General features: G+C 37.5%; 2 protein-coding genes across 8 annotated transcripts; one reads left to right on the top strand and one right to left on the bottom strand.

Annotated features, from left to right (window-relative positions):
* Window positions 1-1,882: 1,882 nt before the first annotated feature.
* LOC139119086 (transcription initiation factor TFIID subunit 6-like) lies at window positions 1,883-20,161 on the bottom strand. 5 transcript variants are annotated; one of them, XM_070682715.1, is made up of 14 exons: window positions 19,950-20,161; window positions 17,745-17,835; window positions 15,793-16,040; window positions 14,808-14,894; window positions 13,084-13,237; window positions 12,761-12,817; window positions 11,526-11,737; window positions 10,830-10,895; window positions 10,018-10,197; window positions 9,448-9,572; window positions 8,868-9,126; window positions 7,379-7,561; window positions 5,077-5,238; window positions 1,883-3,144 (listed from the first exon to the last, which is right to left on the bottom strand). In XM_070682715.1, exons 3-14 carry the CDS (start codon window positions 15,964-15,966, stop codon window positions 2,599-2,601), a joined length of 2,205 nt encoding a protein of 734 aa, XP_070538816.1. In that variant the 5' UTR covers window positions 15,967-16,040; window positions 17,745-17,835; window positions 19,950-20,161; the 3' UTR covers window positions 1,883-2,598. The 5 variants fall into 5 exon arrangements, with proteins under 5 accessions (XP_070538816.1, XP_070538817.1, XP_070538820.1 ...); XM_070682716.1 differs by having other exon boundaries at window positions 15,793-16,056; window positions 19,950-20,143; XM_070682719.1 differs by lacking the exon at window positions 5,077-5,238 and having other exon boundaries at window positions 19,950-20,154.
* Window positions 20,162-20,197: 36 nt separating this feature from the next.
* LOC139119089 (uncharacterized) lies at window positions 20,198-25,943 on the top strand. 3 transcript variants are annotated; one of them, XM_070682722.1, is made up of 6 exons: window positions 20,198-20,341; window positions 21,714-21,878; window positions 22,145-22,253; window positions 22,802-22,866; window positions 23,494-23,571; window positions 24,453-25,943. In XM_070682722.1, exons 2-6 carry the CDS (start codon window positions 21,737-21,739, stop codon window positions 24,728-24,730), a joined length of 672 nt encoding a protein of 223 aa, XP_070538823.1. In that variant the 5' UTR covers window positions 20,198-20,341; window positions 21,714-21,736; the 3' UTR covers window positions 24,731-25,943. The 3 variants fall into 3 exon arrangements, with proteins under 3 accessions (XP_070538823.1, XP_070538824.1, XP_070538825.1); XM_070682723.1 differs by lacking the exon at window positions 20,198-20,341 and adding an exon at window positions 20,443-20,578; XM_070682724.1 differs by lacking the exon at window positions 20,198-20,341 and adding an exon at window positions 20,572-20,596.
* Window positions 25,944-27,535: the final 1,592 nt, after the last annotated feature.

Genomic DNA, 27,535 nt, shown 5'->3' with positions numbered 1-27,535 from the left:
GAAGAAAAAAAGAGAAGAGAAGAAGAAAGAAAGAAAAAGAAAGAAGAAAGAAAAAAAGAAAAAAGAAGAGAAGAAAGAAAAGAAAGAAAAAGAAAAAAGAGAGAAGAAGAAAGAAAAGAAAAAAAAAGAAAGAAAGAAGAAGAAGAAAGAAAGAAAAAAGAGAAGAGAAAGAAAGAAGAAAAAAAGAAAAGAAAGAAAAAAAAAAAAGAGAAAAGAAAAAAAGAAAAAGAAAAAAAAAAAAGAAAAGAAAAAAAAAAAAAAAAGAAGAAAAAAAAAAAAAAAGAAAAAAGAAAAAGAAAAGAAAAAAAAATAGAAAAAAAAAAAAAAAAAAAAAAGAAGAAAAAAAAAAAAAACAAGTAAATACTTCTTTTCTTTTTTTGGGGCATCAAACGCGGCTCCTGTCAAAAATTAATTCAGAAAATGAGTAGAGTTGAGCATGTTGTTAGAAAGAGAGATCGAGAGAATTAGTTTATTGAAATGCGTTTGCAGTAACCTCAACCCTTGTTTTTGCATCAAAACCAAGACTGTTTTTGTTTATGTTCTATTATAATTAGAGCACGCTTTCGTACACTTCCTGTAGGCCTATACATGGTGACACTACTTTACACTAGGGTTTGGGGGCTGCACAGTGCGCCTGCGTGACTTTCTGAGAACAGGACCGGGGAAGTGAACGTACAGCCAGTTCTATTATATAGACTCGATTCTCGCAAAACCTCTGTGAACAAACCCCAAAATACACCAACACACAATGCAATGTAAACGTGATATTTATGAGAAGAAAATAAACTGCTGGTATTACATGTGTCAGTGTTATTATTAATATTGTCGTCATCAGCATTATGCTGACTGTAATTGTGACATATTTTCACAGATCCACTTACCATAGCTGTTCAATGAATAGTGTTTGATGTCAGCGTGCGTCATATCATGATCGATGTAAACAGCGTTCGGATAGCACCATTAATACTTAAATGATAATTTGTTGACTTATACCAATTAAACACAATGACTAGACCTGTTGAATTGTCAATCCAAGCTAGAAAACATTTCAGTTTACATTATTTTATTTTCAATTTATGCAAGAGTTTTTTTTACAAAAAGAATCAAAAGACGTCATATTATTTTACTTTCAAAATCTCGGTGGTTTAAACTGTGGTTAAACTTTCACACTACACATAATGTGTACAAGTTTCAACGAATTGACAGGTGAAGTACATTTCAGCGCACAGAGTATACCACAAACTGTCAAGGATTGTTTTTGGAGAGAAATTCGATATAACAGCATACGGTACTTTGCTTCAAGAGGCTGTTTTATGGGTTTCTTAAGGTCTGCAAAGGATTGACGCTGGTTCTTTGTTCACCAATGTTCATGTGCAGCCATTATTGGAAATATTCACCACATACATAAAATGACCTGCACTGCATATACCACAGCAGTATTTACCAGTGAACATTTTTCACAAATGCAAGACCCTATCAGGGAGGTTGGAAGAGGGCACTGCCAATAGTTAGCTGTACATATATTTGCTTGTACCGCCCCTAAGGTATTGTTTTCAGAAATTTGGTGCCAAAATAGAGCATTCTTAACTGACACACTTCGCTCTGCGATTTAGTCTACTGTTTGGGACACTGCAATATGTTATGCTCTCACCCTCAAAAGTTGCAGACCTAGCAGACAAAGTAGCTAAACCGAAATAATATGAAACTAATCACATGGCTCTCGAAAACACACCACTTTTGTGATCAGCACTGCTATCTGGCAACAAGAAAGAACTGTGGAAGTCAACACTGAGGGCGCTCTTCTCATTTCAGTGATCGACATTATCAGCTATTTTTTTGCACATTGTTTACTTATTTATTATTGACAGTTACGTAGACTTGATACTTCTTGTTGATGGTGGACATATCTGCCATCAAAGTTTATTTCATAAAAAAAAAAACAAAAAAAAACTTTCTCTGTTTTAACTTCTCTTACAAAAGAAAGTTAATCTGGTTCTGCAAGCACACTTGGACTGCAGAGACATAACCTGGACCCTTACAATTACATGTAACAATATTTGACAACCACTTGGTACTAAGTCCTTGGTTCTCAGTGCCTGTCCTGTTTTTTTCACTCGTTCTCCCACCATGCTGGTTAACGAATCTTTGCCCTTCTGTTTCAAAAATTGAAAATTATATCTCTGACAAATGTGACCAGCGTGATGGCATGTATTCACACCAAAACCATTTTTCTTAATCATCCTTCTTAACATACAACTTATTTTGACATAAAACTTTCCAAAATTTAGTCTTTTCATCATGATAATGAGGATCACCTAATACAAAGTGGCAGTCGAAGGATACCATGAAAGAACTCTTAACTAAACAAAAATACGACTACTTTACACTTCAAGAATCTTGTAGACTTCTCACTGCTTTTTGCTTGTTTTATTTCTTGATTTGCTACAATTCAAGTTTGGTTCTAGAATGCAGTCAAGATCTCAATTCCCTCTGATCATGATTTGGACTTAAAATTGGCATCAAAGCCATACACATTGAATACAGCTGTACATTTCACAGTGCGAGAAAGACTGTGAATAAAAGCGTGTCCAATAGAAATTACGGAGATGAGGGCTCTTGTTTCGCTGCAGTTGGGTTGTCCTTTTTAACTGTGACAGTCACTGTTTGTGGTGTTGTGGTTTTGAAAACGGGGCTAGTTGGCTGAGTCGTAGTTCTGGTTGCTGCTGTACTTTGCTGCACTGTCGTTGTGTTGGCTGACGTCGCAGTCGTCTGCTGAGACGTAGCGGGGCTTGGTTTTGATATCGGCGCCAGTTTTGGCATCTTCAGTTCAGTGTTGGCCTCGGGGAGTGTACTTCCACCGATGGCAGCTGGGCTTGACGTGGTCACGGGACTCTGCGCGCTGGCGGCTTGGGCTAGCGACATCAGCATGCTGGTGGCCCCCGATGTGATCGGTGACTTCTGAACTGGCGTGCTCGGTTGTGAGGATGCAGTCACTGTGGCAGTTGCGGTTTGCGTTGGTGTACCGGACGATGGCAGTGTCATGACCACATACTTACCGCCAGAGCTCGATGTCAGCACTTTTTGAGTGGAGGACGAGCTGCTTGTACTGACAAGTTTCACCACTGTGGTGGGCTGTGATGCAGTCTGCAGGAGAGAAAATTGATAAGAACTTCCATTAGGCAAGGATATAGAAAACCAACAGTTTCAATCAGCTTTACAAATCTAAAAACACCATAGAAAGACAATAATCGCACCACTGACTAGATTATCCATATTTGGAAAAGGCAGAGCGCCCTCAGTGCTGACTTCCACAGCATCTAACTGCCGATGAATTATCTACCACACTATGAATGATCGAAGAATCAAGTTAACCTTATAAACTTACATATCCTCTTCAGAGAACTCAGCTCTGAAAACAGTGGTTGCGACCTAATTACAGTGTTGACAGAATTGCAATATTAAAATAAAAATATGAGATACCAATGAATGGTTGGCATACGAATAACCTTATGATCCTGACCACAAAGCTGCATCATTTTACTCAATGTGTCATACTTAATGTTAATATTTTGGTTATTGACGATATGTGATAGGATGGGTAAGACAAGGGAGGTGAGGGCCATTATTGCATATTAGATTTTTTTTAACACGGCAAATGTTGGACAAAGAGCTGTTAGAGGAACAGTGTCAGCTGAAACGAATCTAGTAGCGACAACAAAGAATGACAAAACACATGACAAATGAATAAAATTCAGTGAATTTCTCGGGTCAGATTTGAAGTCATAACGTAAGGGACCTTTTCACCTGGCGTACACATCACACATTCCTCATATGTGGGAGGGAATTTAGCACTCTATTCATGACCTTACACAAATTCACACAAGGAAATCATTAGTATGCATGAAAATAAATCACTGTTTAGATTTTCTTTTGAAACTTTTCTTGTTCAAAAATCTGCTGGCAGTTTACACACTTCTACAATGTATTTACACAACTGATTATGTTTTGGATAGGTTCAAATCACTTCGCCATAGATTTTTACACGTCTAAACTGTAATATATAGGGGGTTTGCACTGAACCGTTGGCAATATGGGAACTACACATACTTTACACATACTTTCTAAATTGAGGGGTTGCCAACACTGCCAGGTGTAATTATCGTCTTGGTGGCAATGCCAGTCAAGGACAAAGAAATAAACTCTGGGAAAGTTGAAACATTGTCTAGAAGTCAAAACAGCACCACTAGATCAGTACAAGCGAGGCTTGAAAATGATGCATTCTGAACAGCTAGTTGGATGTGAGTGGAAGTGTGGTGTTGTTTTGACTACACGTGACTTCCTTCCTGACAATGTTTCTTCAACTATCGCACAGTTTATTTCTTTGTTATCAACTGATATTTCCACTAGGCAATAGTCACGTCTAACAGTGTCAGCAACTCCAATCTAGACAGTATGTCTAGTTCCCATATTGCCTCCAGTTCAGGACAAACCACTGTATCACTACACTTTATTCAAAATCTAAAAATACTATTTCAATTTTTATTATTAAACTTTATTTAAAGATGATGACTAGCTCAGCCAATTAAGGCTCATCTTCTGCAGGGTCCACTTGCCAACACAGATGATGACTTCCAATCATGCTTGACGTTCAAATTCATAATTTTGAAATTTCATATCAACGTCAGATCACAATACTGCAACCAATATCAGACATTTGCGATTTCACATAGCAATACATTGGCGTTAACTCCGACATAGACACTACAATACCCACTCACAGCAAAACTTTAGTCTTACCTACATACTTTTGTGGTATGATTGACCATTTGCATGTGAATGCTGGGGAATAATCACACCAAGAAGCTAAGAAAGTGTAGTTGGAAGCCTGAACACCAACCTACATAGTACCCACACCAAATTATCCATGATAAATTACTGCTAAGCTAGAGCTGGTGCATGTCAGTAAGCAGAAAGACCCCCTCAACCTTAAGTTAGTGTGTTTCTTTTGTTTTTTCTTCTGTGGGTTCGTCCACTTCATGTCTCCTTATATAGGGTCATCATGCATGGCCTACTCACTTGGTCAGATGTTGTTGAGGGAGTGTTGGGTCGTCCGCTACCAACTATGACAAACTTGGGCTGGCTACTGTTTGTGGTGGGGGTACTAGGAGTGGAAGGCGTTCGGCCAATGCCAGCTGTCGAGAGTCTGTGTGCACCGGACAAAATAGAGGTGGACCTTGGCTGTGAAGGCAACAGTACGGCAGACAATGACAGACGGAGAGAGAGAGAGAAGAGAGGGAGAGAAAAAATACACAACATCAAAGCAAACATGAGGGCAATAGGAAATCAATAGGGTGAGTAACAATAGGGAGGGGAGGGGGTTTATTCGCAGCGAGGTGTAACACAAGACGGCATTCACTATATAGAAGCAGGTATAAGATAGCATTGTGCAGCAAAGCAGTCAACATTAGCATCATAACTAGAATTAGATATTCAAGCCATGCATTAGGGGGGAAAAGACCCTCTATAAAGCAAATAAAAAAAGCACTGGTGAGTAGCACCCTTATCTTACCCTACCAAAGTCTGGTTTTCTCTTCTCAAAGACCTTGTATCTTGGCTTCAAATTTCACAAAAATGCTTTCATCTTTGTTCATATTTTATTTTCTAATCCACATGATGATTTTTTAAATGTAATATTTCTTTTGAATTGCCAAGTGCTACAGAGTAAATAATTATATGATTCACACGCATACAAACAGTTTCATAAAGAAACTTGATTAAAACACTGTAATGTAAATCTGTGAACCATAAGCGTATCGTACATATGTGATTGTAATGACATCTAGTTTTGCTCCAAACAACCTGTTTGTCATTTACGATTGGTTTACAGCTGTACCTCCATTGTGTTTTCACGCAAAATCACGCTCTTGAGCATGTATGACGTGGCTGTAAATCACGATTGGCACCGGGTGAAGTTTAACCTGACATCTTGAAAGTGAAAGGGCGATTATGATCGTGCAAACTGAATGCACCATAGTTGAAGAATAAAATTTGGAAACGGTCTGTGAGGGCGCTGCACATCATTGGTCATGAATGTAACAAGTCATTGCTTTTCAATGGCACGACTTGCAAGAGCACCACACCACGTCTTCTGCACATTTGGAAAACAGCAACAATTCTGCTTTATGTTAACACATATCACCGCTACCATCATGTATGTAGGTTTCACTTTTGAACAAAGCACAGAAAATATACCTTACAACCTTACCATCAGCGTTTCTACATACTGCAGCTTTTTTTTTTTAAAAAAGGAACACAAATGTTTTGCTTATGTTGCAAGCTTTTTGAGGCTGTATTTGACGGAATAGCACAATTTTGTTCTATCAATGGGTTGTCCAGTTACCAGATGGCGGAGACATTTGTCAGTAAAATGTAAGGACAATAAAAAACCACAGAAGGCAGTAATGCTCTACTTTTCAGAGAAAGCAACCCAAAAAAAACCATATAATTTTTGTGAATTTGATACAGTGATATGACCTAATTTTCTTGATTCAAACCCTTAAACTTTGGATAGTTAAATTATATTTATAATTATATTATAGCTTTGTCAATAGCAGTGAAATTTGTGATGTCATCTGCCAAGATTATTACTGATAATGTATCCCATTATCAAGCATTGCGGCTCCACATTTTTTTTCATATCTACAAATTCACTGGCATTGCCAAAAGTATAAAATAATAACAAAAATGTGTCCCGTCCCAGCCCATAATGGACTCAAGTAAACTTTGCACTCCATCATGTACTCAGCTTTGCCTCGTACATTAAGTCGTGCAAAGTTTGCCTTCGTCCATTATAGGCCAGGCCTCGCTGAAGTAACACTGTTACTAGTATAAGAGTTCCTGATAGACAATACAAAAACCCATCAAGTGGCATTCATGGAGTTCAAGCTGCCTTCTTTATAAACAAAATACTGTTGCACAAATTGGCAGTTTTATTTTGCAATTTGTGAAACAAAAACTGACAACGAAATTTGAAAATTGGATGTTCAATTGTTAGTCACTGAAACATAACATGGGAGTCCTGGACCTTTTCAGAACACAAGTTGTGAAACTCTTTACAAAGATGTATTACAATGAGCAGACTGCACTTCAACGTGTTATCACCTGACTGCCTGTGAACAGGTCCACAATTATCACTGAGAACAATGGATTTGGGCCAAACCATGGTGATGACAGGGTTGATGGAATCACAAAGGACTCACATGATCCTGTCTGATGTCAATCAGAATGCCTGTCCTTTATTACATTCCTGACAAGACGCAAGAGTTGATAACCGGAAATACCACTTTTCCAAATTTACTGCAACACAATAAACCCTTACCTGACTCAGTGTCAGGGTTGGTCTCTGCATCTGTGCCACGTTGGTGGCAGTGGTCGTTGGCTGAGTCCTTAGCTTCATGACATTGGCACATAGCAGAGCCCCTAGGTAGCCGAATTCTTGCTTGTATGCTTCAATCTCATCTGGGGGCTTCCGAGTCAGCTTCAAGTAAGTGCCACAATGTTTCTGTATGCAGATAACCATGAGGTCAAAGGTTACTGATTAAATGATGTGCCACTTTCACATCAGCATAAATTATGTACCAAATGTTTCTATGTCAACTGAAGAGACACCACAATGTTATAAGTCACACAAGTCTTTCGTTTACTAACATTTTGTGTTTTGGCTCAAGTGAAGATTTATGTACACATAGACCATAGGATATGAACTACAGTGCGTTTCACCTTGGTACTGCAACTCAGGGTATGAGACGTACGCATTTCATGTATAAAACAAATGATTAGCTCGGGTATCATGACACATTTCAAAGCTACCAACTCATTGATTAATTACAGTAAACCAGAATGGAGCAGCCCCTCTGTCTAGACTGAAGAGATACACTTGATCTACAATGTAACTGTTTTTACAATTTCAGCTAAGAGTTGAAGCTGAAGGTTTTCTCAACAGAAACGTCTGCTCTTGAAATAAAACGTTAATACGAAACTTTAACTTTTCTTGCGTTGATAACTGACCGTGTTCGGGCCCTGCATATTTCATTTCTTTCAAGGTTAAAGTTTCAGCTCTTCAGCTCTTAGCTGAAATTGTAAAAACAGTTACATTGTAGATCAAGTGTATCTCTCAGTCTAGACTGCGGCTGCCCCATGCTGGTTTACTCTAATTAATCAAGGGGTCGTTGACTTTGAAATGTGCCGTGATACCCAAGCTAATCGTTTGTTTTTTAGGTGAAATGTGTCTGTCTCATACGCTGAGTTGCGGTACCTAGGTGAAACGCACTGTAAAAGGGTTTTCCTAGGGGTCTCTTGCTTAGTACAGTACTGTATTCTTTCCATAAAACAACCATCAGGAATCCCTAGCTTGCTTGTGATAAATGCAAATCATGGACCGTGTCTACCAATCTTCACCCTTGCCTCCACATTCAAGTCTGCCATACCGATTCAAAAACACACGTCAACACCTGCCATCGAGGAGTATTAAAGAATGAAAGATATCGCAAATCTTTCACACACAGACAGATATCTGTTGCTGCTCTGTATCTTGTATATCATGTTATTGCTCATGCAACATTTTAGCCACTGTTTGTTCTATGACACTTTGGGAACACAGGGCAAATTGGTACCACAGTAAAGGCAAAACAGGCTTTAAGCTCTTTTCCATAGGATTTACTATTTAAAGTTTTTCTGACTTGAATTTATGCTGTTTTTGAAATGTTACAAGCAGACGACAGACCTTCTAGAAAGTTCTAAGTGGTAAAGATTGGATTAAAGAAATAAGATTAGGACAAAGATAATGGTGAAATGGCTTTTAGACTCACCAAGATAAGACTTTTGAGATGCTCAGCGGCAATCTTGTCCACATTGCTCAATACAGGTCCTTCAGTGGCCATTTTAATTCGATCACCCAGGAACTTTATCCTGGGCAGTACCAGAGATTTCATGACCTCAGGGCCTAACTCTGAGAGGCCAGCAACGGCACCATAGTGACACGCCAATGGAGCTTTTTCATTCTGTAGAGATTTGTCAAACAGCTTGCTCATCCTGCCCTGCATATTGTTTATGGTTGTGCTGAATTTCCTGGTGAACAAAGAAGTGATAGATTTTTGAAATTTATTGATCGTCAAACTATTTGTAGATGCTTTCTGAGTGAGAATGATCAGTTAAATGTAAATTTCTACGACTAGCATGCGACACAAACTGTATATTGGTGTCAGTAATTCTCCTGTTATAGACGTCAGTTATGAAAAATCAAAAACAAACTGTAGAGGGCGCAATTCTAAACTGAAAAATGCTCCAAGATTCCACTCTTTCAGGTCTATCTATCCAAAAGATATGGCATAAGTTTAATCACATTCAGAAGTGTACAACTGCAGCGATCATTTCTCTTGTGTGACTTACTTGCACATAGATGCCATAAGCCTGGCAGCAAAGTCTCTAAGGGCCCAGTGATTATCCACATCAGGTCGTAGACACAGCTGTTTGCTGATGATGCATGTAGTCACTGCTGGAATCAACTCATGAAGCTGCAAGGAGAAAGAGAAGTGTTTTCTTTATCAACATCACGGTACCTAATTTACAGTTATCAATGTGGTTCAAAGAGATGCTGCAGATGATTTCAAAGAAATGAAAAATGAATTAAGGCAAAATTTTCTATAAAAGGTAATTTAGGATTGAAAATTTCAGATCTTCCATACACGACATTTCATTATCATTAAATGAACCAAAAACATGTATAATTCCCAGACTGTCTGATGACACACAAATTTCAAGATCTGAGGGCATATGGCGGAATCTCTATATGAAATTTCACCATCCTGTACCAATAGAAAGTTTCCTGCACTTTTGTAGCATACAATTTCATAATAATGAGCACAGACAACTTTGGTCATGTCAAGTTAAAATTTTCTGTCTGAACTTGCAAAGGATTTCATTGAACACAGACATAACCTAGGAAAAGAAAAAACTTACGTATTTCTCAAGATAGATTGTTGTGTTATCCATCAACGCTTTGACCATTCTCATCAGGTAAATCAAGAGTGCCAAGTTGTTCTGGACGACATTGACCTTGACACCTTCCGCGATGAACGTACTGAAGCGTGGCATCATCTGATACAAGCCAGGGTCACTGGACAAACTCTGTAGCGCTTCCTGATATAGCAAAGAGGAAGATGAATAAGATGATAAATTTTTGATGAAATGAGAACTTGAAAAGGACACCACAATGGGGCTACTTAACCCTTTCACCACCATGGTTTGTCCCAAATCCATTGTTTTCTATGGTAAAGTTGGACCTGTATACAGGGATCTGGGGGTGAAAGGGTCAAAATGAAATGTAGCACTCTGACTTTTAAACCAACAACGAAGACACAATGTTATAGCGGTACAAACAAATAAATGAGGATAAACACGCCCAAAGGTATACACATAGTTCTATCTTCGTTTCTGTACAAGGTTTTGTTTGTACCATGGTCTATTCAAACTCGAAGTTTAACCAAGCGAGCAGCAATTGTAACCGACTAACCACCAAGTTCAAGAATTAAATACATTGTACTTGAACTTTTGTTTAAGAAGCGCTTGCATCCTCTCTAGGCAGAAATATAGTAAGGACAACCCAATGTATAGGATACATCAGCCCATTTCAAAGAAAAATTGGAAACATCATATCTCCAGACAATGCCCATTCAATTTATTGCAAATAAGAGAAGATGGGTGCGTCAAAATACCAAAATAGATTCAAAGTTTGAATTGAAAATAAGAGAGCTCTGCGGAGTAATACTCACAGATCTGCGGGATTCGCAAGCACCAACACATGCCTCCGTGATTTCTTTGTAATAGAGTTGTTGCTCCTGAAATGTATAGCATTACAAAGATATGGAAATCACTGGTGCTGACCATGGTATATTAAGGTTTGATAGCATGAGTAAACTATTAAAAATGTGTCTTTTAAAATGTAATTTGTTGAAATAGTTGAAAGGAACCACTACCATATTAAAATCAGACATTTTAAAAATCTTGAATTGTTATTAGAATGATAAACCTTCATCCTCAATATGAGAGATCAAACACAGTTTAAACTGCATCAGTGAGATGTGGCAATAAAACTGGAAAACAATGACACCTCCCTGAACAATAACACTATGTATAACTTTAGGACAATGAATATTCTTTGATATCCAATGATAATTTGCCATCAGCATTTGATTACGATACTGATACAATGTTCCTTGACACTTTTCATGAATTTACATATTTATCTAGGAAATCAGGCATAATGGTAATTGTGAAAATTGGCATACAATGCAAGATGCAAGTTAGATGAACAATCAACACCAATAAAGAATCATTTGCATAAATTTTGAATAACAAAGAAATGCTCATTATTATATTGCATAAATGAATACTAATCCACATCACATCTTGCACTGAGAGAAACCTAGGGATTGAAAATTTGACATTTCATGAGATTCTGTGCTTACCACTGATAATTCATGTGTGACCAGTGACTTGACCTTGACCTGAGATGTTGTCTCTGCTAATACATTGGTCTTGGATTTGCTCTTGGTATTGTTGTCTGTCCCGCCACTGGGGCCTGGCAGGCCAACTAACGCCGGTGGAAGGACGTCTTTGCTCGATGGCTTGCTAAGCGTCTGAGAAGACGCTGACTCAGTCTTTTGCTGGTCCCTGTCAACTGAACATTTTATAAAAGAACATTAGAATTCAGTTATTGCTGTGCACGTGACATCGGGTCAAAATTTGTATCAAAATAACCATCGGAATTTCTCACAAATATATCAGTACAGACATGTTTTTCTTTCTTTTTTTTTTAAAATGTTATCCTCCATCAAAACATTGTACTGTGAATGCCAAAGCAATGGGACCGACTCGTAATTTGCCAAAATAAATAAATTATTATTATTAAAATAAATAAATATCCAAGATTCTTTACACAAATTTAGAAAATTGCCATCCAACAGAAAGTGCCGATTATGGTAATTTATTCGCTTTGAAAAGTTGTAATCTATTATAAGTGGATCAAAGCACATCCTGGAGCAATAAACAAAGGTGTAAAATTGAAAAAAGTTGTAGAAATTTCTGAGAGCAACAGCCAGGTCATGTGTGCAATGCTACATTTAGTAGCATTGCACACAATCCTAAAGTCAAAATCATATGAGGTGCGTTCACCCTGGTGTGTAACAAAAGCTATGGCAAAGAACAGTCATAAACAAGATTTTGTTACTAATCTGTTCACCCCATTCCCTGTAAGAAGGTCTACAATAACCATTGCTAACAATGGTTTTGGGCCAAACCATGGTGGTCAAAGGGGTTAAAGAAAAAATAGAGGTGATTTCTAATGATGTAGGAGTTCTATTATTCTACTAACACGGAAAATCTGTTTGAAATTTTGGAGAACTTTCTGAAATCGAGATCAAAAGACTGATCAGCACAGTACTTTGTTAAAATTAAAATAGGGTACATTATGAAAATCACATGCCAAAGGATCCATACACAAGCTACAGGAATTACACAGACACAGACTAGACTAAATTTGTCAAATATACTTTCAGCAGCAACCAATAAACATATGTGTTGCTATGTTTAGTGACAACCAATCATTGTAATAAGTGCTATTTCTGCCAGAACAACAACAGGTAGTATGCATGTAGGTGGGAATCAGTGTACAGAATTTGAAATGAGAAAGTAGGTACAATACCTGGTGGGGGATTTTCTGGAATTGACGGCTGAACCCCTTCGATACTCAACCAGTGAGCTGGACGGAAAGAGAAAACATCAAAAAAATTCACATGAAATCAACCAATGAGAAGAGGAACAATACTACAATTTCGCATTCTGCAGCGCAAGAAAAATGTGAGCCAAAAAATGATGACTGATAGATTGAAGAGTGTGAAACCGGTTTCTTTCAATTGTGAAGGAAGTAATTTCTCATTTATATCGCTCACAGGATGTATAACAGTGTATAAAATTTGCTGTAAGACAGTAACAGAAAATATTCCTTGATGTGTTTTTGTATCTCACCTTTGACTGACACATCTACTGGCATTTTTGGCAAAGCTGTGTTGATGATGTCATTAAGGTCCAACTCTTTCTCCTCATAGAAGTGCAGCTCCCTGCCCCCACCGCTGGCAAAGCGGAAAGGAATGTGCTCGGAAGTCTGGAACCCATACAGTGGCTGTGAAGAAAAAAGCAACAGCTTAAAATATGCATGTCGTATCAATAATATAAAGATAGTTTGAAGTAAGATGCCAGTTTAACATATGATGGTTATGTCAACTTTTGAATTATGTTAAGCTCCTACAAATTTACAACACATAATTTCACACCAGAGTAGATGTACCAGTATCTATTGTTCACACACAGCTGATAACTTTGTTCAAACTGAAGGCATGATTATGATGAGCAACTGTTCATCTCTCTGTAAGTGTAACAAGTGCAAATGTATCAAACACAAACACTATATACTTATGGACTGTATGCCTTATTAGTCTTAGCACTTTCGATCCAACTTCATTTAACCCTTTGACTGCTGTAATTTTTCCCACAAAAATTTTAATGCAATATTTTACCAATTTTTGTTAACTTTTCTGTAAAGTTTTTCATAATTTTGGACCAAATGGATATCACATTTCATTGACTACAGTTTTTTATCAAAATTTTGGCAAAAATCAGAAAAAAACTGACTATGGTATATTTTTTTAAAAGTGACAAAAATAGACTTTGGCGCTCAAAGGGTTACACTGGTATGCAGATAAGAATGGACAGTGAAATTGATCTAAATGTTGCCACACTTGTGTAATTGGTTTGTAAACTTGTTCCAAAACTTGCCTCAGAAGTTGCACTGACTTGTTATAACTGCGGTGAAAATCAAAGAGCTCTTATGGACCCATAATAAACACACACCAGGGAGTACACTTTGCAGTGCACTTCACATACACAGACTCATATTATGTTCCTTATATACCGCTGCTTTGAGTTACATTGTATCACAGCCAAGTCAGAGTCTAGTTGTCGTTAGACTATTGTTGCCTTTGCATTGTATGAAGTTCTTTGGCAAAAAAATCATGATCTACAGGAAAAGAGGTGTACATACGCCAGAAGTAGTAAGTGAGAAAGTTATCGAAATGTACGGGGATAGAAAGTCAGGAAATCTTTACCCTACACACACAGACACTTATCAGTGTCTACTTTATTGCTTTATATCAACAATTACAGCAGACGCCTACTGTGAAACAACACTATCATCCGTCTTTAGTTTGCCGCAACTCAACTAAAGTTACCGATCCTGTAGTAAATTTTGAAACAACTTTACAAACCAATTACACAAGTGTGATAACATTTAGATCAATTTCACTGTCCATTCTTATCTGCATACGACAGTAATAGCTATAGCTGACCAGAAATAGATTGAAATGTATGTGTGTGGTAGATTCTCAGTTTGGCCTGTAAATTTTGATCTTTTAGCAAAATTGCAAGGGGATTTTGAATCTTACTGGGCACATTGGTATCGATAGTTGTAAGTTTCATTACTCTAGATATTGAAAACTGTCTGACTAACAATACTAACTACTCTAATAATACACAATTATTCATATACAATTCAACCATCCTGTTTGATTTTCTCCTTTTATAACTATATTTGACTACCTTTATTTCAAATTTTTTCTCTCTTTCAACTGATGGAACCAGACGGACAGACAGGAGCAATTTTGCAGCAGGAAGACATTACTACGTGAAAGTCTCACCTCAATATTTCTGAGTTTCAACGCATGGTCGAAGTCAGCAGTGGACAGTCTCTTCCGTTTGCCGTGTGTCATAAACTTCACCGCTTCCTGTACACACAAACGTAACCATTAGTTAACAACTTCAAAATCAAAAGTTAAGTTACATATAACACCAGGGTTCTCTACAAGGGGACTTTGACAGGTGGGCCACCCGTTTCTCAAGTAGTTTACTCATATGTTGATAACCAAGCAAAAGAATATATTTTCACAACAAATGAATATGCAAATTACACATTGTTATGTAAATGTATCATTCTTCTCGTTTTCCAGCGCGAACACTGAAACATATACCGTTCGATGTGTGGAGTACTGTGCTGTCCACTGAATCTCATTGACTTCCCATTAATACTACAGGTACATCAACATAAGGCAAATGTTATCAGTAAACACTTCTGTATAAGAGCACCAAGATTTCACAATATTATTTCAAAGGATTTCAATTGATGCAAAATGAGTCAACAGATTATTACTGTCTTACACACACAAGCGATTGAGAACAAAAGGAGCTTTAAGTGCATCGTAACTGTTGCATAGAATGCCCATTCTGTAACTTTGATAGTCTTCGGGCACTTACAGCACAGTATACCTTTTGCAGATTTCTCCGCACATTGACTGCCGAGATTTGCCTTGCACACCGTAAGAGTGCATCTTTGATGACACTCACTACTGGCGTTTAAAATTGTTAAGCCCTTAGACGAAAACAGTAAAGATACCGCCCATTTGATGCTCAGATCACAAATGTGAGAGGTCCAATGATGTACGATTTTATTAAAAAAATGGCTGTCATTACACAAGAAGAATGCATTCAGACACTGTTACCATGCACAGACCTCCACAGCGTGTCAAGAAACATGCCACCCACGCTGATAACTTTATACTTATTTTGCTGTACTGTCACAATAACCTCATAATACTCTCTGTTCTGCACTACGATTTGTAATCCTACCTGAGTCATTTCTTTCAGTCTGTAAGTGACATCTTCAGCTATGGTTGTCAGTCCTTCATCAGACATGCGATCGATTCCGACAGACTCGGCAATCACTTTCATGGATTCACTCGGCAAACATGATTTCACTTTCTTTTCCTTCCCTTCTTTCTTCTTGTCTTTGTCCTTGGCCATTGTCACAGCCAGAATCCCACTGTTCCCTGAGCTGTATCCCAACCAAGCTTCTTCCAAGATGAGGCAGTCAGCGTCTATGTCAACAAAAACCTGATATTATTGTAATTTAGTAAAGTTTTCTTATATACATTCTTTCATATAGACTGAAAGATCCATTGCTCGAGGATGCTCCCTATGCTCCCCTCCTCTTAAAGAGGGGGGAGCGTAGAGAGCACCCTCACCCGACGGATCTTCCAGTTTACCTTTCATATTGCATGTAAAGACATCTACCTGAAATTTAACAAGTTATGTGAAGACATGAGTAAGCAAATTTGTTGCTGTCCTTATTTTTTATTCAAACTTCAAAGTTGTCACTCAACAAGATAGATTTCCCTTATTTTTTCAGTTTTAAGACTACAATTATCACCACAACTCAGTTTACATAACTCGGAAGATATTGATGACTGTTTACTTTCATATCTAGTTGACGAACAAAAGTGATACAAGACTAGAAAGATATACATCATTCATTTAATATATGATCATGTATCAAGAGTATGCTTTCTTCGAAACTAGAAGTTATTGATGAAGAAAGGTGGTTGATATGGACTTTCTTTGTATGAGTAGTCTGACAGAACAACTATTAGGACTATGTTTGATCCATGTTTTGTCATTGTAGTTGACAGCAATGGCATTTCAAAAGCATTATTCCTACATGTAATCTGTGGGTTATGATAATATTGCCTTAGAATGCCTTTACCCAAGAGTTGTCCTAGCAAACTTAAATTATTAAAGTTCAGATGCAGAGAAAAGTGGCTCAACAAGTAAGTAACAGCAGAATGAAGACTGGTAGGATAACAATTGATATGTAGCAAAACATATCAGGGAGGAGCAGTCAGAATCATACTTCTACAACAGATCCATCATTTTAAAGGTATACTGTCACTTGTTCCAATTTTGCCACAGTTACCATGAAAAGAGAAAATCTAACCAATCACAGATTTTAAGCGGGTGGCCGCTTTTTAAAAACAACGCCCTCACATGGGCATTTTGAATACCAAGGAACGCCCATTTGACCATATATGGGCATACTTTTAGATTACAGGTGACTGTATACCTTTAATGGTCTGTAGCTCATGTGACCTGATCAGCTGGTTATATATGTAGCTTTCACATCATCCTGTCCTCCCTTTACCATCACACCGTGCATTTGAAAGTAATGGTATTCAGTAGACAAGACCAAATCACAAAGAGTACTAACAATCAAACTGTCAGAAGCACTGCGTCTCATTTTGATGAAGTGGATTATTTTGACTGTTTTCTTTTCTGTAATTTTCCACCATTCTTTCAGCACTGAATACCATTGACTGGACATCACATTACAGAAGCGAAAGACCTTTTGCAAAATTATGATTTCTCCGATAAATTCAATGTTAAATTTTGTACTGGTACTCATCAGTTTCTTTCTTTTAATTTTAATGATGTTGTGGTAACTTTATCTCAGTAACTTATGAAAAAACAAAGAGAGAGAACGAAATGCAATGGACTGAAATAGATTCAGAAAAGAGACAATATCTGAAGGAGAAAGTCAAATTCTTGTCAGAATTACACAAAATGTGCATTTTATTTCTTCTCTTTCAATGTTCATGTGTAATTTCCTTGTTGGATAGATAAGACATCATTGGACAAATGTGAAAGTAGCAGAAAATTTTTAATCCATTTGGCCTAAACAGTTTGGAAATCATACTCGGAGATCAAAGTGTCTGATGAACTTTCAAGCAGATAGAGAAATCCATTACCTGTTCTTTTCTTATAATATTTCAAATACTGTGTGAGTCACATCATTCTTCATTGAGTGATTTCAAATTAAAGTCGTGTCAGCAACATCTCCTGCAGAACAGTAGGAAGAACAAACACATGTTGAATTTCAGTTGTGATTTCTCAGTTTATGAAGTATTACCACTGTAAGTCATGTTCGGGTTTGCTGAAAATGTTCAGCTTTTAATCAAAGTACTTTTGATGATATTGCTCTCCTTTTAGTTCCACCTGCAATGGGGCTTTGCACACACACCTGAGTCCTATCACACATTGGCTGGTTTTTTTTGTAAGCCTTCTTGGCACTTGGGGTGAAGTGGCTTTTGGCAAAGGTGGTGCTCGGTACAAAGTGATGTGGAATGATGTGTCACTTGGGATGAGAAGGTTTTGGTTCGAAATAGTTTTGGAATGAAGTGGCATGGGACGACTTGGTTTTGGTGCAAAGTGTCTGGATCTTTATGTAATGGGGGCATTTTGTTCCATGATATACTGTAATTCTGGTGCAGAGTTTGGTTTGCAGCTTTTTCAAGAAAGGAGTTTTCAAGTTCACAACAACACCCAAGGCATGCCGCATCTATTTGATCAAACATCTCCCATAGCTGCAAAACCTGTAGCCTGAGGGGTCATTTGATGTGGATTGATGTTGACTTCCTTATTCGCAAATACTAAAGTCAACATCGAAGAGCATCGGACGACCCTTCGTGAAGGCTACAGTTTTGGTAACGCAGCTCACAGGTGTTATGTTAGCTGCAATAATTGTAGCCTTGGTTGTTGGTGGGGATTGAGCTTCTGTCGTGCGGCTCGTGCCTTGCCCCAACCAAGGCGCGAGCCGCACGACAGAAGCCCAATCCCCACCAACAACCAAGGCTACAATTATTGCAGCTAGCGTTATGTGGACTGTGAAGTTTGTGAAAGTGTAGTTTATGCTGTGAGTTTATGCTACGTTCGGACGTTAGGCTACGTATCAGAGCGCCGGAATGTAGCATAAGCCATGCACCCTCGCTCCAGGGTCTATGCATAAACTCACAGCATAAACTACACTTTCACAAACTACCCAGTCCACATAACGCCTGTGATGCAGCTCTGTTTTTTACGTCCATGATCACCCCTCCCCCGATTCGTATCTACTATCTTCGTATCTGAAAGGTTTGTGCCCAATTATTTGAATTCGTTCCCAGCCTGCTAGGTGAACGTGGCTGTGTAACGTTAAGGAAATCAGTAGTTGCATTAATTGTAGCCCCGCTCTGGTTTCTTTCATGTTGGTTGTTGTTGCACCGAACATCAGTCAAAACTTGGTCTGCGCCTGGACAGTGGACGTCTTTGTTTTTACAAGTCCATGGTCTACGTTTGTCGTACGGAAAATTGTACATCAGCTACAGGCTTCGCAGACTGTTTCTGTATCATCTAAAGCCCTACACTATTCACACATGCAGCCGTAGTACATGTTTTTGATACCGATGCAGTTGACGAGTCACAGCGCGGTGTCCGTTAACATCCCCGCACACTGGTAAGGTACTAGCTGCAAAATTGTAGCTCTACGGTTAGGCGGTCGGTGAGTTTGGTTTTTGCGACCTCGCTCACCAGTAGAGCTACAATGCCGAAGGCCCTGAAGCATACAAAATAAGCACGCTGCATATGGCACAGCATTTGATGTAAAATCCCATATATTTACTGCATTTGGTCATACTGATTTATCACTACTGAAGATTAAACACTATACTACACTAACCTTGTCGTGTATGGGGTTTAGTATTTGTTCAAATACGTCGATCGCGTTCCAAAAACATTTCTTGGAGCCGCCATTTCCAACTTCGGTAATGGCAGCTCCCAGAAACACGCTCAATGTTTATGGAACGCGATCGACGTCTCTGTGCTTATACCAAACCCCATAAACGACAAGGTTAGTGTAGTATAGTGTTTAGTCTTCAGTAGTCGGCACGACCAAATGCAGTAAATATGTGGGATTTTACATGAAAATGCCGCGCCATGTGTGGCGCGCTTATTTTGTATGCTACAGGGCCTTCGGCATTGTAGCTCTACTGGTGAGCGAGGTCGCAAAAACCCAAACTCACCGACCGCCTCACCGTAGAGGTACAATTTTGCAGCTAGCAAGGTACTGAACATTGTATGTCATTCACAATACCGCAGTAGTCTATGCAAAGGCGATATCAAAAGCGGTATCTTCCTACCTTTACGCAGCAATTATCGCCAGTGGAAGACCTCGTCAACACTCGCGATTTTTCCGATTACGCTAAGAGTTTATTCAGTTTGCTCGTTAACCCTGATTTGTGCCCCTAAGCGTCCATAATCCGTGGTGAGATTAATTGTTTTCATTTATCCGCTGAACTCTGCCGCCATTGCAATCCCACGATGCTGTTGTACCACTTCTCGAATGAAATCACACGATATTCAGCGAGAGCTTGCTTAACGCGGCGGTCACTTAGCAACTCCTTTAAACTTCCCGCACAGTACGTCACTTCCGTACACACAAGGGGAGAGCAAAATCAATCCCCTTGAGGAGATAACATAATTGTAAATCCAATTTTAGTTCAGCACCTTTGTCGATTTTATGATTCGTCAGGTAAGGTCTCGATTTACTTTGTCAGCACGTAATTCCAGTATATCCAGAGCGTTATTCACCGGGTTTATTCACACCACGGATGTAAAAATCACACAGAGATTCGCTGAACAGAAGCCGGACTCTCAGCACTACCTCATAACTAACTTATTAACTTGTCAAGGATAGTACAACAAGCTACCGTTCGCTCATTTCATCACCGTAGCTCCGGGAATGGATTCTGAGTTTAGCCAACTCCTGGTAGCGTCACATAAGAGTGTATTATTGGTCTTTTTATATCTATTTTATATTTATTTTTATTTTCGACCTCAACTTCATGTGTCTGCAAATTAGCTATGTGCTTATCCAATAATTTCTAATTGATATGATAATCAATCACATGTTACTGGTTTTTTTGGGTGGGACGTAATCTATGTGTGTGGTTTGTAACACTCCTGTTTTAAATTGTCACCGTTTTTTATATAATATATGTCATATAATATATCCTGGTTTTCCAATGTTTTGAAAATGGCGGACCTATACACAGTCACAGTGAGTAAGGCTACCTACAAATCTCGTTGATTTGTGCACTCAGACATTGTTAGCTAAAGGCTATTAAATTAAATTTTATTGATTTCTGAAAAAGCTTCCACTTATCTTTTCAGAGAAATATAATATGCTCGATTCAAAGAACAATTTGGTATAAAAATAAGAAAAGCCTTCAGATATAGTAAATGATGATTCATCTCTCTAGTTTCATGCATTACTGCAATCATTGATGGTCCTGCAATTGCTATTATTCATGTCAAAATTTCTATGACAGTATTTTCACATGTATTTATTACATATGGCCAGGGTCTCCAGAGCCTGCCAGGAGAGATTTATCATCATTTTTTAGCTCATATTTGGTATGTATATAAATACCAAAAAGAGCTTATATGGTGAGTCGGTGGCGTCTGTATGTCTGTATGTATGTGGGTATGTTGTATGTGCGGATGTATGTCCGCCACACACAAAAGCTCCCATACCGCCAAAGCTACCATCTCAATATTTGGTGTACAGGTAGATGAAGGGGTTGAGATGTGACGTTGTTCAAATGAACATGTCCGTGTCAAAAATGTGCAAATGAGGTAAGAAAAAGGGAAATCCTGTTTACTTTTATGCTATAAAGTAACCAGGCGTTTAAAATTCCATATAAATTGACCAAAACTCAAAGAACTTATCAAACTTATAATGAAAAGGAAACAAATATATCTTTCTATTATTTAGTGCTTACAAACTTCTTTTGAATTCATTTACCTTATAGTTCTAAATGTGTGAGCAATTGCATATATCCCAACTATTACTGTGCTTGAACATTTTTCGTTCATTCTATTTGTACAACTCTTTCTTCCAGAGTCTCTCAAGTTTCAAGATAGGATGGTGCTCTTCGAAAATGTATTTGTTGGTCAGAGGGTAGAGGTCAAATACAAAGGGCACATTTACGCAGGTGTTGTTAAGTACAAAGGTGCAATCAATCTAATTAAAGGTGACTGGGTTGGTGTAGAATTAGATGAACCAGGTGAGATACAAATCAGTTGTATGTGACATGGATTAAAAATTTGTCTGCAAATGTAAAACATATAATGCTCTTTTCAAAGATATTGTGGCTGCTTTCTCAAATAAATATTTTTTTGATAAACTGAAGTTTTGAAAACTTTTTTTGAAAATAAAGGGAAACAACTATGAATTGTAATGTTGTGAATCATTTTAATATTTTAATTTAATACACATGACTGTTTCTGTTTGCTGTTTTGCAGTAAATTTTATCTTCCTTTCCTGTTTCAGTTGGTAAACATAATGGTCTGTTTCAAGGCAGACAGTACTTTAGCTGTAAAGTTGGCCATGGTATTTTCATCCATGCATCTAGAATTAGGTTTATGGCCATGAAGAGATGGTAAGACATTCACATATAAAATAATTTATTCTTTCACTTCAACCAATTTGTTCCCATATTCTTGTATAGTCAGATTTACAACTCCTTGCCAGTATGAATTTTGAACTGTGAGAAACGACAGATCAGTGATTTTGTAATTTACAGATATATCACAATGGTTTTGTTAGGGGCAGAGCCCAGATAAATTTTTACTGGGGTTCCCTAGTCATAGTACCAGGGTTCCCTCAGAATGCAATGAGTTTAGGGACTACAGAAATGGTACAGGGTTCCAAAACCATTTACCAATGTACCAAAACCTTAGCAAAAACACTATATCATGTTCTACATCATCAAAATCTTTGGATATTTATCACATGGAAAGGATACAATAGAACCTGTATTTGGAAACGTTATTTTAAGCCATCTACCATCCACCATGGTTTTTCCTTTTGGTACTTTTTTCTTGGGATATTTAAGAATTTTTTCAAGATTTTTAGATGCTAGGTTGAAAAGCTAAAACCATTGAAAACCATGCTGAAATTAACAACGTGATCCTTCTTCTTTTGCAGTTTATTCAACAATTATCATTCAATAAAACCATCATATTGTGAAGAACCCTTGTTCCATACAGAAAGTAAGTACCGTGAATTCACTAATACTATTATGTATCCTTGATTAGGAGCTTTAAATAAAATTCTTTGTTTGCCGTCCGCGTGCTGGTAGGTTTTCAGAGATAATTAAGAAAACAAACACAATGTTAACATTATTACAAATAAAAAATTAAATATTCTTTTTCCAAAAGAAACCAAATAAAAATTGAGCTATGTTAATACGCTTGTGTTTTTTGTCTGTGTTTGTTTTTACCCTGTCTGGCTGGTAGTTTTTTCAAATTTCCAAGAACGGTAAAACAAAGAATTTTCTTTGAATGGCCTTACAGATGATGTAAAGACTTTGAACTACTGACTCTACCTTGTTAGATTTCGAAGACATTCTGGCAAAATGAAGGGCTGTATCATGCATTTTGTAACACTCTTCAAAATTTATCTACTCAGTGTAATCTAAGGAAAGTTAAAGGGTTTTTGTAGACATCAGTTACGATGTCATTTGTTAAATCTCCAAAATTACAGTGACAGAACAGTGATCTGATTGTATTTCCAAACTTATAAAATTCTAACGGTAACACATAATAACATGTACATCTGTACATATTACGGTACCTGTGTTTTGTACTGTACAAGTGTTTTATTTTCCTTTTGTTCAGAGCCTTATGTACGGAGCTACACAGACCCTGCTTTGGTGTCAAGTTCCTATGTTAATATGGCCACCGATGCATTCTCACGTAAGCACATGTTCTTTTGCCTTTTTTGTTTTTTCACTGTCCACATTTCCATATATGGTATGTGCATATAATACATTCTCTACGAAAGTGTATTTTTATTGTTTTCAGGTGTGTTCAGAGTACAGTATAATTGCTTTTAAGAGTTGTTCACCACAGACATATAAAATTTTCACTTTGAGATATTGACACTATTTTATATTGGGCAAACTTTCAGCAGCTTACATTATTCAGGCACTTTCCCATGAAGTATTAAATCATTAAGTTTGCCCATGGGGTGCCTGAGCTGAGCTTGAAAAAAGAAAACAATAGTTTCTATAGACTACAGTCCATAGTAGCTAAAAGCAGTTGTTCTTGAAACCAGACTTTTTCAACTTTTTAGTTAACAGAAGTGGAAAGGCAAGAGGATGTCAATCATATAAAAAAAGCATATTTCCGTTTGTAACTCAAAATTTGATAAATTTGATGGAGTTGGTGGACATTTGATTTTTATATTGCAACTACAGCATCTTTGTACATTTACTGAGTGATATATTACAATACCCCACATTTTAAAATCACAACATGCCTTTAGCATGTGTATAGTTTACATCATTGTTGCTAACAAGTGAATTACTTGTCTTCACAGGACATATGCATTGGCTAACAGATGATTATTGCTCATAAAACATTAGACAGCCGATAAACCCTTGGCCATTTTTTCATATTTCAGAAAGTACTGCGAAGTAGATAAAAGTAATTCAAAACTGCATGTCCAAACTTACTGACAAAATAAACCAGTTTACTGTTGCTGTTTTTCATGTGGTGAATTTATGCTTTTATAGAAATTTAAGGTGAAATCTACCTCATCAAAATAGCGAAATGAAATATTGTTATCTTTTTAGCTTACGAAGATGACTGGTTTGAAACGAGCCGCAGCTACCACCTGAGCCACTCAGTCAGCAATCACATCAAAGCGGCAACAATGCGAGAACGATCACCGTCATTGACATACAGCTACCGCAGCACCCCCATACATGGATTCTACGACGAAGACTACGACGATGACTTCATCACAAGCCCGTCACTACCGAAGTACCATATGCCACACGTTGCGTTGGTGCGGCAAAACAAACGAGGATGGGATGACACCGTGACAAGACCAAGAGAATGGTCCCTATGAAAACAAACACCAAAATGAATTAGATTTTTTTCTCAGAGAAAGAGATAATCTTACAGAGCCAAATATTATAATGATCACATTGCCTGAAGATCTACACATCTGTTGATGACCACATACCAATGTCATATCTTTGCGCTTGTGACCAACATTCTGTTTTTCCTTTCCAAGTGAAACCAGAACATGCTACAACTTCCCTTTTGTTTCTACAATGTAGATTTCCATGTGTCAAAGAATTTAAATATTTATGTGGAAAAAGGCAAGTTGTCTCACAACATTAGTGATACTACCGTATTACTTTTTGGTAATTGACAGCGTTCAGATTAGTCTTTATCCAGGAATACATACCTCCCACGGGTTATCAGAGCCAAAGATACTTAAATATTTGTGTCGAATTTTAAATGTTTTTTGTCTTTCATTCATAATTGTAGGTAGTTTTAACAATTTACATAATATGCAATTTACAGAAATAGGTAAAGTTTTTGTTGCGTTCATTAGTATTTGGGGTGTATTCTTGACTTCCTGTGCATATGGTTTTCTTGAAGGGATGCAAATGGATGAAAACTTTTGAAATCTTGGTGTTTCCACCATTGTGAAGGTTTTGGGCTTTGGCAGTGTAAAGTTGTATGCTTGGTGTTTGAATATGCTGTGCAAGGGTCTGATAGACACTGAAATAAAAATGCACTAGCAAAGTCTTTTTATTTAGTTCACTTGTCAACACATATTATTCTTTCAAGAATAGAGTACCAATTATTTTTTTACTTTTAGCAATATGATACAACGGAATGAATTTGGTATCTTAAGCAGGAAAAAATCAATCAGGGGAGATTGCAAAAATCAGTGTCTTTTACTGACAAAAATTTGATCCAAAGCATTTGCAGAAACATTTTCTGTAAATGTGATTATTCAAAACAGAACTGTTTTGTCTGTAATGCATTCTTGGAAACCTGTCTTGATAAAATCATTTAAGTGACATAAACTGAAATCATGTTGAAATTTACAGCTCTACATGTATGTCAGTGTGATAACATTTTCTAAGATTAGGTGTGGAGATTAAGTGAGAGAAGGGAAAATCCAGTTAAGATTATTTTTTCCATGGTTGGAAATAAACGTGATATAGTTTTTATTAGAACGAATCTGTATATTTTTCAAATAGATTTTCAAATATGTCAATTACATTTTGAGAAAATTAAAGTAATATTTTATTAGTATCATACCCAGGGACACATATCTTGTTGTTGATTGTATACACTTCTACCAGTGACATGTCGCAATGAAGTATGATTGTGGTGCACGTACAGTTCAGGGAATGTTTTCACAACTGGTATGTGCTTACAGTTATGCTCAACGGAAAGTAGACGATGAGATTAAATGATACCTTACTCAATTACTAATTTACATCAGACACTTTATTTCTAAAACTACACTAGTACCTCACAATATTGCTTGCGAGCGGCAAGTTCTCAAAGACAAGAATAACAAATACCAGACCTAAATGATTCCTTAACATAACAGTCGCTTGCCTGCTTCTCTGCCGACATGAGTGCCTTATCTCTTTCCACTGTAATAAATACAAACTATAATGGAACAGATGGCAAGTCCAATTTGATGAGAGTTTGTAATGCTTAGCAACAGTGAGTTTGTTTGCAATTACACTCCTATAATAAAAACAACAGAGTGACCAGATTTTACATGTATAAAGTATAGTCAAACCTGTCTTAGTGGTTCCCATTACACAAAGCAGTCACCTCTCTATAGTGTTCACCTTTTGACAGTCCTATATCACTTTACATGTTGAAGGCCCTCTACAGAACAGCCAATCAATGGTCAATGCATGGCCACACAGAATTGTTCCAATTTGGTACAAAACCTGTGTATAATGGTCAGCATATCTGACTCAGAATGATCTTTGAAAAAAGATTATTGGACTGAAAGCAAGGAGTGTACTTCATTGATTATACGTCAGTGTGACAATTGTTTCAGAAATTCAATAAATATATCAAGATTTTCAAGAGATATACAATATTTAATTTTATTCTCGCTGTTATCTTTTCTTAAACTTCACTCAGCACACCACCTAAACCAAACATGTCACATGCATGCACCCTGAGTCGAAATGCCACCTCAACACAGTGGTCACATTTTCTGAGTCCCTTATCAAACAGTTGAAATTGATTACGTTGCAGTTCATAGAAAGAAAAAACAAGTTTGACACTGCTCCACACGTCTCCACACAAGCGTCAGCAATGTGTGGCTGCTATAGGGAAAGGTAGAGAGATGAGTAATACTATCATGGCATTATGTTCAAGTTGGCAGTAAATGGCGGTAAATATGGGGGGACCATAATATGCAGATGTGGCCCTTTTGCAGTGGGATAGCTGTGCGTATTACTTTTTTGGAAAATGACCCTCTGACTGGTGAATATGAAAAATACCAATGAATTAGCAAAACACGAGTCTCATAATTCTACCATGATATTTCATTTCAGAATTAATATTCATACAGGAATATATGCAACCTGTGACAATAAAAACTTGCATTCAGTATATTTCTTGTCATTGTATCACAGGAGTGGGTGACAGTCAAAACTTGACCATTCTGCAAAGGTAACCTCAGCAAAAGTTTGACTGTAATCCCCACTTTCGAAGCAGGTGCTGGTCTGTGCATGGTGCTGCCACTCACCGATTTGTCGAGGACCTCTTGCAAGTCGAATGTGACAATCAGAAGTCCAAATCATGGAATGTGTAGAGTAAAATTCAGCATTATTTGGAAAGCTCATTGCACTATCTTTATTGTGAATATTGCAAC

This window comes from Ptychodera flava, chromosome 19 (assembly GCF_041260155.1).
Source record: "Ptychodera flava strain L36383 chromosome 19, AS_Pfla_20210202, whole genome shotgun sequence".
Lineage (NCBI taxonomy): Eukaryota > Metazoa > Hemichordata > Enteropneusta > Ptychoderidae > Ptychodera > Ptychodera flava.
This window is presented reverse-complemented; position numbering and strand designations above follow the sequence as displayed.

Bases quoted from the DNA above. Each gene is read 5' to 3' on its own strand.
- LOC139119086 (XM_070682715.1), bottom strand. From the start codon at position 15,966: ATGGCCAAGGACAAAGACAAGAAGAAAGAAGGGAAGGAAAAGAAAGTG. The intron at 10,198-10,829 runs GTGAGTATTACT...TTGCTATATCAG, and splicing joins CTTGCGAATCCCGCAGATCT to GAAGCGCTACAGAGTTTGTC. The intron at 9,127-9,447 runs GTAAGTCACACA...TTTGTTCACCAG, and splicing joins CTTATGGCATCTATGTGCAA to GAAATTCAGCACAACCATAA.
- LOC139119089 (XM_070682722.1), top strand. From the start codon at position 21,737: ATGGTGCTCTTCGAAAATGTATTTGTTGGTCAGAGGGTAGAGGTCAAA. The intron at 22,254-22,801 runs GTAAGACATTCA...CTTCTTTTGCAG, and splicing joins TTTATGGCCATGAAGAGATG to TTTATTCAACAATTATCATT. The intron at 22,867-23,493 runs GTAAGTACCGTG...CCTTTTGTTCAG, and splicing joins ACCCTTGTTCCATACAGAAA to AGCCTTATGTACGGAGCTAC.